The sequence below is a fragment of the Lepidochelys kempii genome, chromosome 10 (assembly GCF_965140285.1).
Source record: "Lepidochelys kempii isolate rLepKem1 chromosome 10, rLepKem1.hap1, whole genome shotgun sequence".
In the NCBI taxonomy this organism is placed as follows: Eukaryota; Metazoa; Chordata; order Testudines; family Cheloniidae; genus Lepidochelys; species Lepidochelys kempii.
Window position 1 is genome coordinate 26073556 of NC_136389.1, and position 18662 is coordinate 26092217.

General features: G+C 39.1%; 1 protein-coding gene across 6 annotated transcripts; it reads right to left on the reverse strand.

Moving 5' to 3' along the window:
- Nucleotides 1-398: 398 nt before the first annotated feature.
- METTL22 (methyltransferase 22, Kin17 lysine) lies at nucleotides 399-18369 on the reverse strand. 6 transcript variants are annotated; one of them, XM_073362492.1, is made up of 12 exons: nucleotides 17988-18276; nucleotides 16121-16148; nucleotides 14977-15125; nucleotides 14090-14461; nucleotides 12564-12604; nucleotides 12334-12478; nucleotides 9507-9578; nucleotides 8707-8760; nucleotides 4526-4606; nucleotides 2915-3017; nucleotides 2237-2405; nucleotides 399-603 (listed from the first exon to the last, which is right to left on the reverse strand). In XM_073362492.1, exons 3-12 carry the CDS (start codon nucleotides 15107-15109, stop codon nucleotides 568-570), a joined length of 1206 nt encoding a protein of 401 aa, XP_073218593.1. In that variant the 5' UTR covers nucleotides 15110-15125; nucleotides 16121-16148; nucleotides 17988-18276; the 3' UTR covers nucleotides 399-567. The 6 variants fall into 6 exon arrangements, with proteins under 6 accessions (XP_073218593.1, XP_073218589.1, XP_073218591.1 ...); XM_073362488.1 differs by lacking the exons at nucleotides 16121-16148; nucleotides 17988-18276 and adding an exon at nucleotides 18284-18369; XM_073362490.2 differs by lacking the exons at nucleotides 16121-16148; nucleotides 17988-18276 and adding an exon at nucleotides 18284-18362 and having other exon boundaries at nucleotides 14977-15329.
- Between the last annotated feature and the right edge of the window lie 293 nt (nucleotides 18370-18662).

Below are 18662 nucleotides of genomic sequence, written 5' to 3' on the forward strand. Positions count from 1 at the left end.
TAAAAATAGATTGTTTCCTCAACTCAGAGCAACCACCTGGTGAAAAGCAGTTGGGCCTTTTGCAGATCACTCCACAAGTGTCTAGAATACTAACCTGGTATGGAAGTAGAATCTGGCTCTGAGTTTACTGATTATTAGATATAAATGTAAGTGTATGAGATTGACACTTCTGTAACATGGAAAGAGGTTGGATGGGTGGTTATTAGTGTACAGGGACAAAGTCATAGAAAAAAAAATTACTGGTCCCAGGAGTAAAGACACCTTATCATGACTGTTAGAGAGCCAGTATCTGTGGATCCATCACAAAGTTGATAGAAGTAGTTAAGAGTAGTTTTCAGATCTGTACTATGAGGAGCAATTTAAAAACAGCATCATTAAAAACTATAAAGAAATCATCCTTTAAGTGCTACAAGATATATTTAATTAGTTTAAGGCAAATCTGCATCAAAATCTTGGCTTATGGTTCCATTGGGAGCACATCTTCTGGAAAAAACTCTACATTGTTTTATTTGTAGAACAGCATTAATTTTCTGCCTCAAGGTCTTCAGCTGTCTTATGTGAAAGAGGTCACATAAGTGGTTCAGCAATGATCTTCCACAGCTCCTGTGCAAAGGGAAAAAAGTGTATTTTTAGAATGCACTCAGGCCACTATAACATGATAATTATTAAGGAATATTAAATTAGTTTCAACATCCGCCCGTTACATAAATTTGCTTGCAGCATGCATAAGGCAAGAAGTATCTTTGAAGACTAATTTAATTTAGCTATTATTCTTGGAGCTTTGTACCTTTTAGCTACAGCAAGAGAAGTTGAATCTACCTATTCCTGAAGTTAGCAAGGGAATTCAGTATTCTAAATAATTAACATTGCCATAAATTAAATGTCATTACAATAATTTCACAAATTCTGGGGTCTGCAGAAGGTATGTTTTGGCTGATAACTTGTTCTGTGTTTTTTTGCTTGGTTCTGCAAATGGTTCCTCATACAGCCTTCAAGGGTGTAACTGAATATATACATGCACTCAATATATTTTACTACAAAAACGTGAGGAACAGGAGACATTGAAAAGTGTCTCTATTTCTGGAGAATGAACAGTAGAGCAGATGTGTGTTTGCTAAATGGAACATTAGAAAGAAGACTGTCTTGGTCACAAGTGTAATTTATAAGCAGTCCTCTATCACCACCATATTTTAAATTGTGATTAGAGATTTCACTTATAGTTTCAAGTAGAATGGAAACAGTACATTACGGTTTTATTACATACAGAGCACTAAAGACCAACACGATCATAATACAATCTTTGGCAAAAAACATTTATGAAGCATATGAGACCTAGAAAATATATAACACAAAAACAGTATGTTGTTATTTCTTATGGCTTTGGTCATTGTACATATCAAAGCTGAATAAAAAAAAAAATTAACTATGAAACTAGGGTTCCGTCCAAATCAGGTCCTATTACAGACAGATATTTTAAAAGAAAAACACAGAATATTTGACCAAATGAGTTACAATCTTTACGAACCTCCAAGAGATTAAAAATCTAGTTCAAGGTTACTTATTTTTTCTGCAACAACAGATAATCACTATTAACATCTAAAATGGTACCAACGGTTACATTCTCTACGTGACTTTAGGTATTACTGAAATTATATACAGTTGGGACAACAGAGCCCTCTGGTAAAATAAGTAAATAAGGAAACCATTTAAAAATTACTGCATCTGGTAATTTTTAAGATTATTAAAATTTATTAATAATTTGATATGATCTCTTTTTCAGTACACTTTAAGTAGCAAAGGTTTTTTTTTATTCGAAACGTGGAAAGGAGCTTTTCTTACATAGAGAAACATACCATGGCACTATTTTAGACATTTACTAGCAAATAAATTAATATTTTAGTTCTGTTTTGTAGTTACTCTGAAAATCATGTTTTCTGTTGCTCTAGTGAGCATGTTTATGATGCAGATTATATTAATTTACTCAAAGGTAAAATAAAGCTTATCAACATAAGCTTTGCCAGGGTATGTAATTCATAAAACCTTGATATGCTGTGACATAGCCCAGCATAAAAAATGTAAATATAAAGGTAATTTCTTGGACAACAAATAGCTTCTTTATGAACGTAAATAAAATGGTGAATTGTTTTGTGTTTTTACTCACTATATTGACTGAACTGAAAACTTTTTGAAGTAATTCTCTTAACACATTACATTTAGTGTGATAAACTACACTCACCAGTTGCTCAATCCGTTCATAAACGAGAAATTGGCAGAAAGCAAGCTTAATGGGCTCAGAAGTATATTTCATTTTGCTATCTTGTAAGTTTTCCAGATCATTCAAAGTATTTCGAAAATGATTGTAAGCTTCACATGTAATGTCCATATGTCTTAAGGTGAAGTTCAGCCTGGCAAGAAAGTATCCATTTAAAGTGATATCTCAAAGCATTTTCCCTGTCCCTTGTATCTTAAATAGATACTTAACTTCCCCAAATATAGCAGCAGAGAGAAAATGCAATATAAATTCTTTTTATTGATGTCAAACAATAATGACCATATTCTTTTCATAGCAAGTGTGTTATCTTAATTAAGATCAGAATACTGATCAGTTCTGGATAATATTTCTGTCTCAAAGAAAGAAACTACCCTCCCTTCCCACCAATTTTAGGCCTTTTTCTCATTTAGCTACATTTGCGTAACTCTACCCAAGGATAGCATGACATGACACATAGCGAGAACAATGAGAGAGAATCATAACTCTTTCTCATGACTTTTGTAGGTTCAGAACCTGAGAACGCTTGGAGGCTAAAGAACATACTGTGCACTGAATACTCATTGAAATGTCTGATCAGTTAATGAGAATCAAAAGATCTGAAGCAAAAACAAAGATCTTAAGGAAGGTCAAGGTGGCACTTACCTCTTTTCTATTGATAAGTAAATTGTGCAAGAGTTTTTCAAGTTGTGGGTGATTTTGTACAGTGTTTTGAATAAAGCATCTGTTAAGTCATCTTCATAAAAAACTAAAATACAAAAGAAACATTAACATAGCGATGAACGTTTGACTGTTTTAGTCATAGATGATTTTAAACACAAAACAATCATCCTTACTTATGCAGATTATTTCTAATGAACAATCTTTAGGACAAATCCAGACAGTAGTGTAGGAGAAAGTAGGAAGAGCTTTTAATGGCAACAACTGACTCTGCTATATTAATCACAGCTGCTTTTTGTCAAGCCTTCACTGGTTTCTCAAATGTCAATGCAAATCATTAGTCTGGCAACTTGCATTATCTATAAACAGGCTCTCTCCCAACCAAGAAATACCTTACTGTATGTCTTAAAGGAAGGAGGAGATATAAATCATGAGGCTGAACTCAAAAGTTAAACTTGTGTGAGAAGAGAATCAGGCCCATCAAGTTCCTTAAAGTGAAAAGATACAGTATGCCAAAAAAAGGCATCCAGCGACTGGTTACATCATCAGCAACGTAATCATATGATGTATAAGAAACGTTGCCTCCTGATCTGACTGTCTAAAGACACTAGGCAGGACTTATACACACAACTGAGTTCAACAAATCCAGGCACTACTTACTAAGAAACATACTGCAGAACAGCTGCACTAGAAAATATTCACCACTTTAGGATACAAACGAAAGGCTGAAAGTGTGATCAAATTACATAAAAAGAGTAAAGGGCATGGTTTTCGAGGAAAAAAATTTCTCTTGTTTTTTCCAAGGTCTACAGTGAAGGGTACAGAGTTCAAAAAATACTATCTAGATAATTTTCATTTTCTGAGAGATAAGGCGTGGTACTTCACTACTGACTGTATGAACCGTGCTCAGTTTACAACAAATTTGCTTCAGAGAAGTTAAAATTTCGTATGTGGTAAAAGAATATCTATACAATCACAACACTGCCTGAAACTTTTTTTACCCAGTATTGTTAGAAGTAACACCTATGACAATTATAACTCAAACATCAGAGAAACACGTCCCATCAGTCTATTTACTTCATTGCCAATATTTCGCTGTTTCTCCTATATAGTGAGGTCAGTCTGTTTGCTTGTTCTGTTATTTGTATGAGTCTTTCACTCAGCAACAGGACAGAGAAAAACATGTAAGAAAACCGCACAAGTTGGCAGTGAGACTCTGGGCAGATGTAGTTCAAGAAACTACTTGCAACTGTTTTAAAAAATTTACTAAGTTTCAAGTTGCTGCTCCCGTTAAACAGTTTATTCATATTTTGTTACCAAGTTTAGAAAGAAAGAACAGGCTGTTTCAAAAAGGTTTCCAATTTCTAATTTGTAATTATAATCTATAATTTTTGAAGAAAGACAGCAAGAAACTTCAGATAGTGAAGACTATCATAACTCCGCTGAAGTCAATTAAACTTTACATCAGCTCAGGATCTGGTCTACTTTTTAAAAAAAAAAAAACCTGAGTTATCCTATTCAAGATTAAATACTTGACATTTGCACATTCATATGTCACTTTCATCAAGGTCCCTGGCTTCGGTTACATTCTCTTACCATCAGCTGCTAGTATCACCGTGGTGTGGTCATGCAAATCAGCAATCTCTGCTTCAGACCAACTGTAGGGAGCCTCAGGGTCTATAACAAAGAACATACAAATTGCCATATTGGGTCAGACCAAAGGTCCATCTAGCCCAGTAGCCTGTCTTCCAACAGTGGCCAATGCCATATGCTTCAGAGGGGATAAACAGAACAGGGCAATCATCCAGCGATCCATCCCACTGTCCAGTCCCAGCATCCGGCAGTCAGGCTTAGAGACACCCAGAGCATGGGGTTGCATCCCTGACCGTCTTGGCTAATAGTCACCTGATGGACCATTCCTCCATGAACTGATATAATTCTTTTCTAAACCCAGTTATACTTTTGACCTTCACAACATCCCCGGCAATGAGTTCCACAGGTTGACTGTGCGTTGTGTGAAGTAGTACTTCTTTTTGTTTTAAACCTGTTGCCTATTAATTTCAATAGGTGACCCCTGGTTCTTGCATTATGTGAAGATGTAAGTAACACTTCCCTATTCACTTTCTCCACATCATTCATGATTTTATAGACTTCTATCATATCCCCACACACACCCCAGTCATCTCTTTTCCAAGATGAAAAGTCTGTTTTTTTAATCTCTCCTCATAGACAAACTGTTCCATACCCTTCATTTTTGTTGCCCTTCTCTGTACCTTTTTCATTTCTAATATACTTTTTCGAGACGGGCAACCAGCACTGCACGCAGTACTCAAGGTGTGGTAGTACCATGGATTTATATAGAAGGATTATGATATTTACTGTCGTATTGTCTATCCCATTCCTAATATTGTTAGCTTTTTTGATCGCCGCTGCACATTGACTCAGATCTCTTTCTTGAGTGGTAATAGCTAATTAGAACCCATCATTTTGTACGTATAGTTGGGATTATGTTTTCCAATATGTATTACTTTTTATTTATCAACACTGAATTTCATCTGCATTTTGCTGCCCAGTCACTCAGGTTTTTGAGATTTTGTAACTCTTCACATTCTGCTTTGGACTTAACTATCTTGAGTAGTTTTGTATCATCTGCAAACTTTGCCATGTCACTGTTCACCCCTTTTTCTAGATCATTTATGCATATATTGAATAGCACTAGTCCCAGAGCAGACCCCTGAGGGAAACTACTATTTACTTATCTCCATTCTGAAAACTGACCATTTATTCCTACCCTTTGTTTCCAATCTTTTAACCAGATACTGATCTGTGAGAAGACCTTCCCCCTTATCCAATGACTGCTTACTTTGCTTAAGAGCCTTTGATAAGGGACCCTGTCAAAGGTTTTCTGAAAGTCCAAGTACACTATATCAACTGGAATCCACTTGTCCACAAGCTTGTTGACCCCCTCTAAGAATTCTAATATATTGGTGAGGCACTATTTCCCTTTACAAAAGCCATGTTGACTCTTCCCTAACAAATTATGTTTATTTATGTGTCTGGTAATTCTGGTGATTCCTATCGTTTTAAACAATTTGCCTGGTTCTGAAGTTAGGTTTACTAGCCTGTAATTGACAGGATCATCTCTAGAGCCTTTTAAAAAAATTGGCGTCATATTAGCTATCCTCCAGTCATCTGGTACAGAATCTGATTTAAGTGATAATTTACATATTACAGTTAGTAGTTCTGGCATGGTCAATGCAAAAGGCATCTGGCCTATCGAATGAACATTCCACTGCCCCCAACCCACAATAATCTATCTCCCACAACTGTTACTAGGGCAGCAGTAAAAGCTACAATGTGGAGAAAGGAGTGGATGAGAATTCACAGAAGGCTCCTTGGGGTTGGGTACTGATGAGTTTGTTTACATGAAACTCTTATCCCCTTCAGGAGCTCCAAACCCCACTCCAATGAAGTGCTATGCTTTCCTTTCTCTAGTATGACTGATTCTTCTCAGAATCGGTTGCCTGGGGTGCAAAGTTTTGCTTATATGAGTATAAAGTCTTGCTGCATCCCTTACCACCACATAGGCAGATCTGAATATTTGATTCTCAAGCGATTAAAAGAAATATCACAACAAAGAAAAAACAAAAACATAAATAAATGTGAGTTTTGATCAAAATTCCTACTTAATTTCAGCTATGCATTTTAGGTATAGGAATACTGATAGACTGGATTTTTAAATGTCCAAAGACACTATCCAAGAGGCAACATTGCTACTACATATTCAATAAAGTTAGGAGTCAGCCTGTAAAGTCCAAAACCAGAATAGTAATTTTTTCTTCTCTCAAAACTCCATCTGCATGAATGGGGCTTTTTTAATCGTAAAAGAGAAGCACTACTTTTTCTGAAGGCATTAAATCCCATTACTGCTGCTTGAATGATTACATTGAGACAGGGTCCAAAGAAAGTGTAGTAGTCTGTTGCATACAGCTGCTTGTACAGTTCAGTGATGACAACTTCATTGTAAAGAACCTACAATTTTAACCCAAGAAAAATAGAGGTCCCTTTTATTGATACTGATATTCATTGCCCCCAAATTAGCTGTATTGATTTTCATTTATTCAGAACAAAAAGAACGATCCCCAGCTATGTGCCCTTGCCAAATATTTAAAGTATCATAAGTTCAGCTAAAAAACCCCCAATCCTCTCCCAGCCAAAAACCTCACAAAAAATTGCATGCATCCTATCACAGAGCTACTTTAATTGTTCTAGCCACCCCACCCCACTTCCCTTCCTAAAGGTTTGGAAGAATAGATGTGTTTTGCAGCCAGCCGGTCAACAGATTGGGCATTAGTGTATGTGCATGACGTGCATTATGTATGCTTACACACACTTCACAACAACATTAAGATAAGATCAAAATGTGACCCATCTAAGATCTTGGAAGCATAAAAACTTCAAAAACTTCAAAAGACTACTATAGTGAGGAATGCCAGACACTATAGTCCCATGGAATATTCATCGACTTTGGTATCTCTAAGTATGGCATAGATCTTTGGGAGCTAGGGACTGCATTCTGGCTCCATGCAGAGAGGAACTACAATCTATGAGGGATAAATTCTGCAGATTCTAGGACAGATAAGCAACTTCAGAGAAGTACCACCCCCCCGGAGGGTACTGCACATAGATTCATAGATATTAAGGTCAGAAGGGACCATTATGATCATCTAGTCCGACCTCCTGCACAACGCAGGCCACAGAATCTCATCCACCCACTCCTGCGAAAAACCTCTCACCTATGTCTGAGCTACTGAAGTCCTCAAATCATGTTTAAAGACTTCAAGGAGCAGAGAATCCTCCAGCAAGTGACCCGTGCCCCATGCTACAGAGGAAGGCGAAAAACCTCCAGGGCCTCTTCCAGTCTGCTCTGGAGGAAAATTCCTTGCCGACCCCAAATATAGTGATCAGCTAAACCCTGAGCATATGGACAAGATTCACCAGCTAGATACCTAGAGAAGAATTTTCTGTAGTAACTCAGATCCCGCCCCATCACATACTGGTTCTGACCAGGTTCAAGAGGCACCGTAGGGAAAGAATGGGGTTTTGGAAACAAGGGGCAGCCTGAACTGACTCAGGGTCCCTCATTTGATCCTTGAACTCAGATGAGACTATAACCAGGAGGTCAAAACACTGTTGAAAGAGTCTGAAGGACTGGAAACCTACCAGTGTCTCCACGTGGTAGGCTTAGCATGAGTGTAGAATATACTGGTTTGTATGTTTTTTCATGTAATGCTTTTGTCCTAAATAAATGTACTATACTCTTAAAGCTGGGTGGTCACTCTCATAGCCCCTGGGAGATAGCAGAATGGCAGGAATAAGACTAAGGTCAGAATTGCTGGGATAAGCACAGTAAATTGCAATAAGACTGCAAGCGTGTCCACCCCAGTCTGGAGGGATGCGAGTCCCTGCCCATAGAGAACTGATGACTGGAGGCCTGAGACCTAAGGGGGCACCCTTAAGGAAACCATGGAGGGAGAAGAGATGCAATTACCCACTGAACTGTGACACTTATTGGTTTAATGCAGACTTTTGTAACTCAATACTCCTGCTCTTGGAAATGATCACTAATTTCAGAAGGGGCCACTCCGACTTATTAAAAAGTGATTTTTACTCGAACCTGATGTAACTGAAGAATTGTTAGTTGCAGTTTAGTACGTTTAACTATTTCAAAACTATCATGGAAAACAGTTTGAACTAAATGCATCACAACTACTTACCAGTACAGAACTCATCTTTCAGCCAGTCCAGCTCTTTTACCTTAACTTCACCTCCTGTACATACACACACACACAAAAACATCATAAAAAACCTACAGCTGATGGGCAAATTAACTGCATCCACCCTTCAGATGGTAATTTAGTGGAGATCATGGACCAAAAATCAGCAGTGAAGTGGTGCTGTAAGTGGAAAAATGGTGGAAAAAGTGAAAAAAAAAATTGACATGAACTGATTTGGCATTCAGCCAAATCAGATAGTTACACATGCAGAAGGAAACAATGGGAGAAGTGCAGAAGAGGGAGCCTGCTTTACCTTATGCGCTCCTGTTAGCTATTTTACCTGCAAGATAGCTCCCTTCCAACCCTTTAACATTTGTTTTATACATTCCAATGAGAAACTATTACACCACTTCACCATTGACACTCAATTTACAACACTGCTGATTTTGGCCCAAAGACTTCCACGACTCCCAATTATTCCAGGTGACTCTTGAAGGATTCCGTATTACACAATAGCTTTGTGCAGCAACCATGGTTGCCTGTATCTGACTGGAAGAGAGCAGTGCCCTGAAAGAGTCCTGCGCTGTGCTCAGAAGAGCAGCAACCGCAATGTGGACCCTATATAGAGTTTTCATGTCTTTGTTTCTATGAGACATATTTTCAATTATGATAAAAAGTTTCATTATTTGTAAACATTTGGATAGTGACATCAACCTATATGGCCGCCACTGTATATTCTAGGAACAGTTCTACTGACAAAGGCACAAACTAGCAATTGAGAAATAACAAATGGTTCTTACCTGCTGGCTCAGTAAGATGCTTGTTTAATGTTACATTTTGCTCACACATAGCCAGAAGATCTTCACCAACATCTGGAAATAACTGATAATTGTACTGAAAACAATATTATATTCGGAATGTGCTGAAGCCCTGACCTACGTGATAGACTCCTTCTTGGGATGAGAGGATAGCTTAATCTCCAGGGCCTATTCATAGTTCCTGTGCTCTCTGCTGACACTGCCAATAACAAAGCCCAATATTAAGGCCAGCAGTGATGAGCAAATGTCATGATCTGGACACTTCTTCATGAAGAGGTGAACTTAGACTGCCAAACATTTTCACACAGACAACTAGCAGTCAAATATTTAGGATGTATCTGAACAGGAGACCTAGAGTTGAAAGGCTCTCTCTGTTCATAAGAACAATCATTTTTGTAAAAACAACAGTTTTCTAGAGTGTTACAATCAAAGGCAGATTCATTTCTTCGGAAAACAAATTTAGGCAGGATCCACAATGTTAGTTGTTCTTAGTATTGTCTTTTTCAGACTTTTTGTTTGTTTTAAAACTGCAGTTTTAGCAAAAGCTAAGCTAATACCTAATTGACTGACAAGGTTATCTCCAACGTGCAGCTGAAATTTCAATGGTATATCTGTCAATAAAATAAGATCTGCAAACGAATACAAAAATAGCCATAGAACTGGTTCTTTATTTGCCTGTATCAATCAAGTTTGAGACACTATGCAAGCTGCGCAAATAAAACAAAATATACAGAAGCTAACTTTCCAAAATTCTGTACATTAGAGACAAGCTAAATAATCAGGACTTTCTGTTGTACACAGCTAGCTTCCTTACGAGAAATGTAGCTGCTACCCAGTCATGTTCTATTTAAATTCAATGTAAAAATGTAACATTCCCTAAAATGACAGGTTTCAGAGTAACAGCCGTGTTCGTCTGTATTCGCAAAAAGAAAAGGAGTACTTGTGGCACCTTAGAGACTAACCAATTTATTTGAGCATGAGCTTTCGTGAGCTACAGCTCACTTCATCGGATGCATACTGTGGAAACTGCAGAAGACATTATATACACAGAGACCATAAAACAATATCTCCTCCCACCCCACTCTCCTGCTGGTAATAGCTTATCTAAAGTGATCATCAAGTTGGGCCATTTCCAGCACAAATCCAGGTTTTTTCACCCTCCGTCGTGTCCCCCCCCACCCCACCCAAACTCACTCTCCTGCTGGTAATAGCCCATCCAAAGTGACCACTCTCCCTACAATGTGCATGATAATCAAGGTGGGCCATTTCCAGCATAAATCTAAGTTTAACCAGAATGCAGCTTAAATAATGCGTTGGAGGGGTTTTAGTTGGGGGCTGAAGGTGACGGCTAGTGGCATTCTGTTATTTTCTTTGTTAGGCCTGTCCTGTAGTAGGTGACTTCTGGGAACTCTTCTGGCTCTATCAATCTGTTTCTTCACTTCCGCAGGTGGGTATTGTAGTTGTAAGAATGCTTGATAGAGATCTTGTAGGTGTTTGTCTCTGTCTGAGGGGTTGGAGCAAATGCGGTTGTATCACAGAGCTTGGCTGTAGACAACCTATCCTGAAGGATGACCCAACACTCTCACAAATCTTGGGAGACAGGCCAGTCCTTGCCTAAAGACAGCCCCCCAACCTGAAGCAAATACTCACCAACAACCACATACCACACAACAGAACCACTAACCCAGGAACCTATCCTTGCAACAAAGCCCGTTGCCAACTGTGCCCACATATCTATTCAGGGGACACCATCAAAGGGCCTAATAACATCAGCCACACTATCAGAGGCTCGTTCACCTGCACATCCACCAATGTGATATATGCTATCATGTCCCAGCAATGCCCCTCTGCCATGTACATTGGTCAAACTGGACAGTCTCTACGTAAAAGAATAAATGGACACAAATCAGACGTCAAGAATTATAACATTCATAAACCAGTCGGAGAACACTTCAATCTCTCTGGTCACACAATCACAGACATGAAGGTCGCTCTTACAACAAAAAAACTTCAAATCCAGACTCCAGCGAGAAACTGCTGAATTGGAATTCATTTGCAAATTGGATACTATTAATTTAGGCTTAAATAGAGACTGGGAGTGGCTAAGTCATTATGCAAGGTAGCCTATTTCCCCTTGTTTTTTTCTACCCCCCCCCCCGGCGTTCTGGTTAAACTTGGATTTATGCTGGAAATGGCCCACCTTGATTATCATGCACATTGTAGGGAGAGTGGTCACTTTGGGTGAGCTATTACCAGCAGGAGAGTGAGTTTGTGTGTGTGTGGTTTTTGGAGGAGGGTGGGGGTTGAGAAAACCTGGATTTGTGCTGGAAATGGCCCAACTTGATGATCACTTTAGATAAGCTATTACCAGCAGGACAGTGGGGTGGGAGGAGGTATTGTTTTATGGTCTCTGTGTATATAATGTCTTCTGCAGTTTCCACAGTATGCATCCGATGAAGTGAGCTGTAGCTCACGAAAGCTCATGCTCAAATAAATTGGTTAGTCTCTAAGGTGCCACAAGTACTCCTTTTCTTATTCCCTAAAATGAAGATCCTGATTCCATTTCACACTTGTAAGACACCACTTCTTTTTTGTGTCATCTACTGAGAAATTTTTTGCATGGTATTATCAAGAAATCAAGAACCTGTTACTTGGTGTCAGTATGTATAATCAGAAAAAAAAAGAAAAAAGGGCTAAACGGAAAAAAACCAGCAGAAATAAGAGATGCTTCATTCAAATTTCCTGTGCTTCTACACAATTAGACTTTTTTCACGTTAGTGTTTAATTAAAAATAGTTGCATCAAAGTACCTGTGCAGTACACAGTCTTCGCAACCATTGCCATGACAATGCTTGTAATTCCAGTTCCTCCTCCAAGCTCTAGTACTGTGCAACATCTGAACGTGTCCTGTTTGAACAAGATATAATCTGCAAGAAGAAAGGCTCCTCGCCAGACCTTCAGGAGAAAGCAGAAGGCATAGAAAGTTAAGGCTCTGATGAACAGTTCACGAAGTGCAGGATACCATGAAGAAGATACATACTTGTTTACCAACATCTTCCAATGGTGTTGCCATTGTATGCTCTGGTAAAATGAAAGCAAAAAAATGAAACAAGTACTTTAACAACATTTTTTTAAATGAACAAGTAACATAAATAAGAGTCATAGCTAAAGATTTTTTTTAAACTTAATGTCAAAGGACACTATCTTTACCGTCTGGGATCATATTCTTTTTAAGTTGCATTTTTAAAATTTGTGTTTTTAGACTCACTCATAAAACACAGTAAAAAGTAGGGTGCTTAACACTATACATGCAGTCTCTGAACATAAACAAGGAACTGTTTACAGTAACATAACAATGAATAGGTATTTATAAGTGGCTGTTTTTATGTTAGAACATTTATCACAGATCTTCCATTTAACCAGATAACAGGTGGACTACAGGCAGCGGTAGCATAAGCTTATTTTGTAATTTATCAACCTGCCTCAATCCTGACTTGAAAAAGACAAACTCTATGGATGAGAGATATTTTGTTGTGGACTCTGAGACTACTAAAAAGTATGTTATTGTAGTGCCAGCTATAATAGTGGTTTGAGAGGTGGACAACTATCCTCCAACAAATGGACTAAGATCACATATTCCACTGAAGAGCCAAATGTCAGCAGCTTTTGTTCAGTAACATCTTAAACCGGTATAGTTCAGCAGAAAAAGCTTTCTGGAATTTTGGATCCCTGGAAACCATCGGACAAATTCTGATTCTCTGTATAATCAATCCCCTTCCTTACGAAGGAGTTTTAAATAGAGTAACAGAAGCACTGTTATTGTAGCAATGTCGGTCTCAGGATATTAGAGAGACAAAGAAGGTGAGGTAAACATCATTCATTGGACCAACTTCTGTCGGTGAGAGACAAGCTTTCCACCTTACACAGAGCTCTTAGTCCTGAACGAATAATCATACTATGTAAAGAACTACACACCTAAACATTTTGATTTAGCAGCTAAAACATGAAAGAGTCAAATATAAGTAGATCACATTCTTGCACTACTGATAAATACCAGAAAAGGTTAACTGACAATACAAACTGTCGTATACACCAACATGTTTACGTGTCCCCCCATACTTTAGGATTTATTATAAATTAAAAAAAAGAAGAGAACCCACTTGAACCAGATTAGCCATAAAAACTACACTTAAAAAGAGAAGAAAGTGTCTGTTTTTCAAGCAAATGAAAAGATTCTAAATCTGAAGCTTGAGTTTATGCTCTGCAACAACTAAAGGCCATAATAGCTATATTTCAGAGCCTTGATGGGTGCCGAGAGTCAGGAACTACCTGAGTTACATGACACCTGGTTGATGGGGAATTTAATTTTCAAAAAGAAAATTTCATATCGAGTTACTAAAGTGTTACTACTCAACTAAGTATCAAAGTAAAAGCAAATCAAGTTGCCAATACCTGTTCATTTGGCATAAAATAACTGCTACTGCTGTATTATATAGCCCATGTTTTCTTTTGTATGAACAAAAGTAAATGATTAATGTCTGTGTATCAGCCTATAGCTTTGCTTACCTATTTTAATAATATTATTGCAGGTACTTTCCTGCTTTACATCTTCAAAAATATCTTCTCCTCCTTTAGTCAGAATTATGGGATATACTTTGTCCCTTGAAAGATCCTCCACGTCTGGATCAGGCACATATTGAGGTTTTCTGACCACTTCCAAATCCCCGTCATCATCCAGCAGAGCTTCTATCCCTTTAAAATTATTTGCTTCTCTTCCATTTTTGTTGAGAAAATCTAGATCATTACTACCTTTGTCACACAATTCCTTCCCATCTCTGGTTTGGTGTCCCATATTTTCTGTTGTAAGTTCTTTTTCATTTTTTCTCTCAGACTCCCAATTATTTTTGTTCAAAAGGAGCTGGAATTGTGACAGAAATACTAACACAAAAACAGAAAAAAAGGACGTCAAAGACAAACAATGAAAGATTAAAGACAGAATCAATATGAAACTTGCATTTTCTAAATTTATTTCCGTATAAAATATCAAAATAAACATAACAGTATTTTTTTGATAAATCACTTAGTTTACATGAGAGCTAAACCAGATTATGAGACAGTTCTCTGTAGCTGGAAAAATTGGCACTATAATTACAGTGAAATATGTTACTCTGTAAACGTTAACAACTCTTAAAATATTTTATAACTAAATACAATTAGTGCTGACATTTCTGTCTTAAGGCAAATTTTTAATGTCCAATTAAGAATTTAATTTAATCCTTGACACCAGGTTTCATGGTTACAAATAAATTTAAGATACGATAAATAAATAAATGCTGAGCTCTTATATTGAGTTTTTCATCTGTAGATCACAAAGCACTTTACAAAGGAGGTCGATATTATTATCCCCATTTTACCAATGGTGAAACTCTAAGCACCATCTGATTGTACATTACCTGGCTGTCCAACGGTATTCAATCGCACCATGAGATGTCTTTTGCTTGGGGTGTGTAGATGAACATCAGAAAGTACAGTGTTGCTTCTAAATGTGATGTCATCCATTGTCTTTTTCTTTGCCACATCTACCATAGTATGCTAGGGACATCTACAACAAGACGACAGCACCTTGTGAAATGCTGTCACAACAGGAGATGCTTCTCTTCTCAATACATTTTATTTAAAATGTTTGCTCATTGGAATAACTTCATAAGACAGTTATGGTGAAGATCCCAGGCAAGTCAGAATCATGCAAACTTAGTACATCACTCTCCAATAAGATATTAAAAAAAAAAGTAAAGCAGGATGCCCACTGTAAAAACAATAAATATAAATATAGCTTTGAGTTATAGTCTGGTAGTTTTAAAAGTTGCCATATAATTCCTTATAAGAAAAAAACTACAGATTATATCGTTTATGCATTCAGTAAAGTTGCTGACATCTCATGCTGTCCACTACAAAACCGAGGCTTCAATGTGCTGTCAATACACAATCCCGGGTTTTCCAGGCTGACTGGCACAAATCTTGCACCAAACCATTTGGAAAGGGAAGCTGTGTAAAAAAAAATTGTACCACATTCTGAAACCACATCAAACAGGTCTTTACTTTGGTACATACATACACAGATCAAAGTTTTCAAAGCGACTAATGGCTTTTGGTGGCCAGCTTGAGACAGCTTTAAAAGGCCTGATTTTTAGATGGTGGGTGCTCAGCACTTTCAAAAAGTCTGGCAACTTTAATGCATTTCATTTTGGGCACCCAAAATCACCAGTCACTGTTGCAAGCTGTGGCCAGTGTGTCTAAATGTTTCATTACAAAAGCAAAGTAAACCCCAACTCTTGGCAACATCAGTATTTCAACATCTTGCAGTGAACATAAGCATTGACAAATCTGATTTTCTGCCCTACGGCTTCAGAATTAGAGGGCAAGAGATTTTTAAAATATTAGTTACATTCTTTCTCGTCATTCCTCCATACATGCTTAGGAGCACTAATGTCGAGGGCTAAACCATGCTCCCTCTACAGAGGCGCAAACATACATTAATAGAAAATAACCCCTCACTGTGGAAATGTTTTTCAACATTTAAAAATCTCTGTAACTTACATGATAATTTTGAACCTTATCTGTGATCCTGTGGATAGACAGACACAAACATCAGCTGTTTGGTTTCTCTTTTTGAAAATGGAAACTTTTGGTCCCTTTCTTATACATTTTGTGGACAGTCTATTCTAACCTAGAGCTGTATCTGAATCAGAAAAAATGCACTTAAAAAAAATGTTCCCAAATGTGGTCTTTTATCAGAGGTGTTAGGGAAGCTGATGTGTAGACCGTAGTAGAAAATAAGAAACTAGAAGAATGCGGTAAGCTCTGGGGTGAATATAGAAGGGATCAAAAGTATCCTGTATTTTGTCTCTCGGTCTTTGTAACCAATAAAGCAAGGAGTATAAACTATTTCAAATAAAATCTGGGCTTCTATGTGTCTTCTCAAGCAAGTAAACTCCCCCCAGACTACCCGTGACTCTTAAAGAATCTGCCTCTCTCTTCACATGTAAAAGTTACACATTCTAGTGGAAGGAGATGATAACTAAGGTGGAAAATGGAGTGACAGAAAATCCTGTTTACCCTTCTCAATGCATTTCTGACGAGATACATGAGATTGGGAAAAATTAAAAACAAGATATACACAAGGTGGCTTATAACTCTTGGTGTAGCTGCCAACAGTCAACTTTCCAGTCCAGCACACATCATATAGGCTCCTTCTCAGAGACAAAAGTATCACAACAGGGACAGGCCACTAAGGATACCACCACTGGTTGGTCCTTTAAAATTCAAATAATAGATATGCTCCCTTTTCTCATGAAAGCTCAGCTGCTTGGTGCACTTCTCCACAAAATGAGGCCCAAACCCCTCTATGTGCTTTCCTGATAAGGAGTAGGCTTTTCCTCCATGGGAACTGACATAAATTTTGATTTTCTGTTTGTTTTAAATTAGGAGTAGTGTTTCCAGTCCAAAAAGCTGTGTGTCAGTATTACAGCATAGAAATGTTCTGAGAACATAATAGCTGTTTTGTTGTCACAGAACAAAAATAGAATGTAATCTCTTATTAAACATCTCTTTACCCCACTTCATTTGTATCATGTCCATCTTAACTCATTCTTATTCTGGGATTTTTAATACGCAGGCCGTGTGCTGAATCTTCTCCCAGAACACAAACTAGAGTGTAATCCTTATGAATACTAGAAAATGTTTCTTTTTTCTGTCTACATTTATCACTTTGAGATGAGAAGTATTTCATAGGCTATACTTTGTAAATGAAACTGATTTGCTGACAAACAAATGGAATAGTTAGCTCACTCAAAAAAAAAAAAGTCACAGAACCATATGAACCACTGTTTAATTAATGAACATGAAATGATATTTCAGTTTGAATAGCTACTACCACTGGTAAACTTACTAGACAAATAAAAATGACCAGAATTAGTAACTAAATATTTTGTTTCACATTAGCAGAAAAACTCCTTATTTTCCAAATATAGTAGTAAAATGAAAGTAGAACGATTTCTTTATTTTTATTTTGGAGGGGGGTATAAAATTCCCTAGCGAACACAAGACCTACAAGGAAAGGACCGCTACAAGCTACACTTCACAACTTGGGATGCAATTGCTGTACTTTGGGCATTCCCCACCCGCAGGCTTCTCCATATTTCAGGCAAGGAAGTGAGATGCTATTTCAAAGAAGTAGGTGGTAAGCCATAAAGGCAAGCTGTAAAGAAAAGCTGGACTCGTGCCTCATCTCCCCGTTGCTTCTTGATGACAAGGGGAGTTTGCTAACTGACTTCTTTCTCCAAAACACTCTGAGCTAACCCAACAAAACACGCCGGGCTGCCCAAGGTGGCGGAGAACTCCTTGCTCTGGGGGCTGCGTTTCCCTTCCCTGCAGAGCGGGGCGAGCGGTGCCCGGGGTCACAGACCTGCTAGAAACAAAGCCACGCGGGGCTCTCGCGGACAGCGGCGCCCGGGGGGCGACAGACAATCCGCCCCCGTTCCCAGCCCCCTCTGCACAGCCCGCCATGGCTGCGGCAGCTCCCCAGGCCCGGCGGTCCCAGCCCCGGCGGTCTCCCGGGGCACTGGGGCGCGGCCACCGCCGGGAGCCCGGGGTTTCAGGCATGGACGCTTGTGGGGAAGAGGCCCGGCGGCCCGCCCCGGCGTTACGGGACCGCAGCCGAAGGAGGGACCAAGGCCTGGGGGAGCCCGGCCCGGCGCTCACCTCCCGCGGCAGAGCTAAGGCGGCTGTCTCCGCCGCCACGGGGCAGCCCCAGCTCCCCCATGACGCCATCACCCTGCGTCCCGCCCAGGCGGTGGGGGGAGGGAGGGACCTGATCAGGGGCGTGGCCTGTTGAGAGCCAGAGGGGGAACAAAGCGGGGCAGCAGGGACCCGGATGCTGCTGCTGCCCGACCACTTACCCAAGGGCCCCCTGGGTAAGGGGCGGGGCTAGGCTGGATTCTCACCTCTAAGGAGCCTGGCTCAGTGGGCCGAGGCCTCGCTTTTAACCCGCCTCCGCCCCTGGCTTTGGGCAGCTCCCTGGGTACTTGGCCTGCCCCCGGGCTGCCCAGCAGTTCCTGCAGCCTCCCCACCTGCGCGTGGG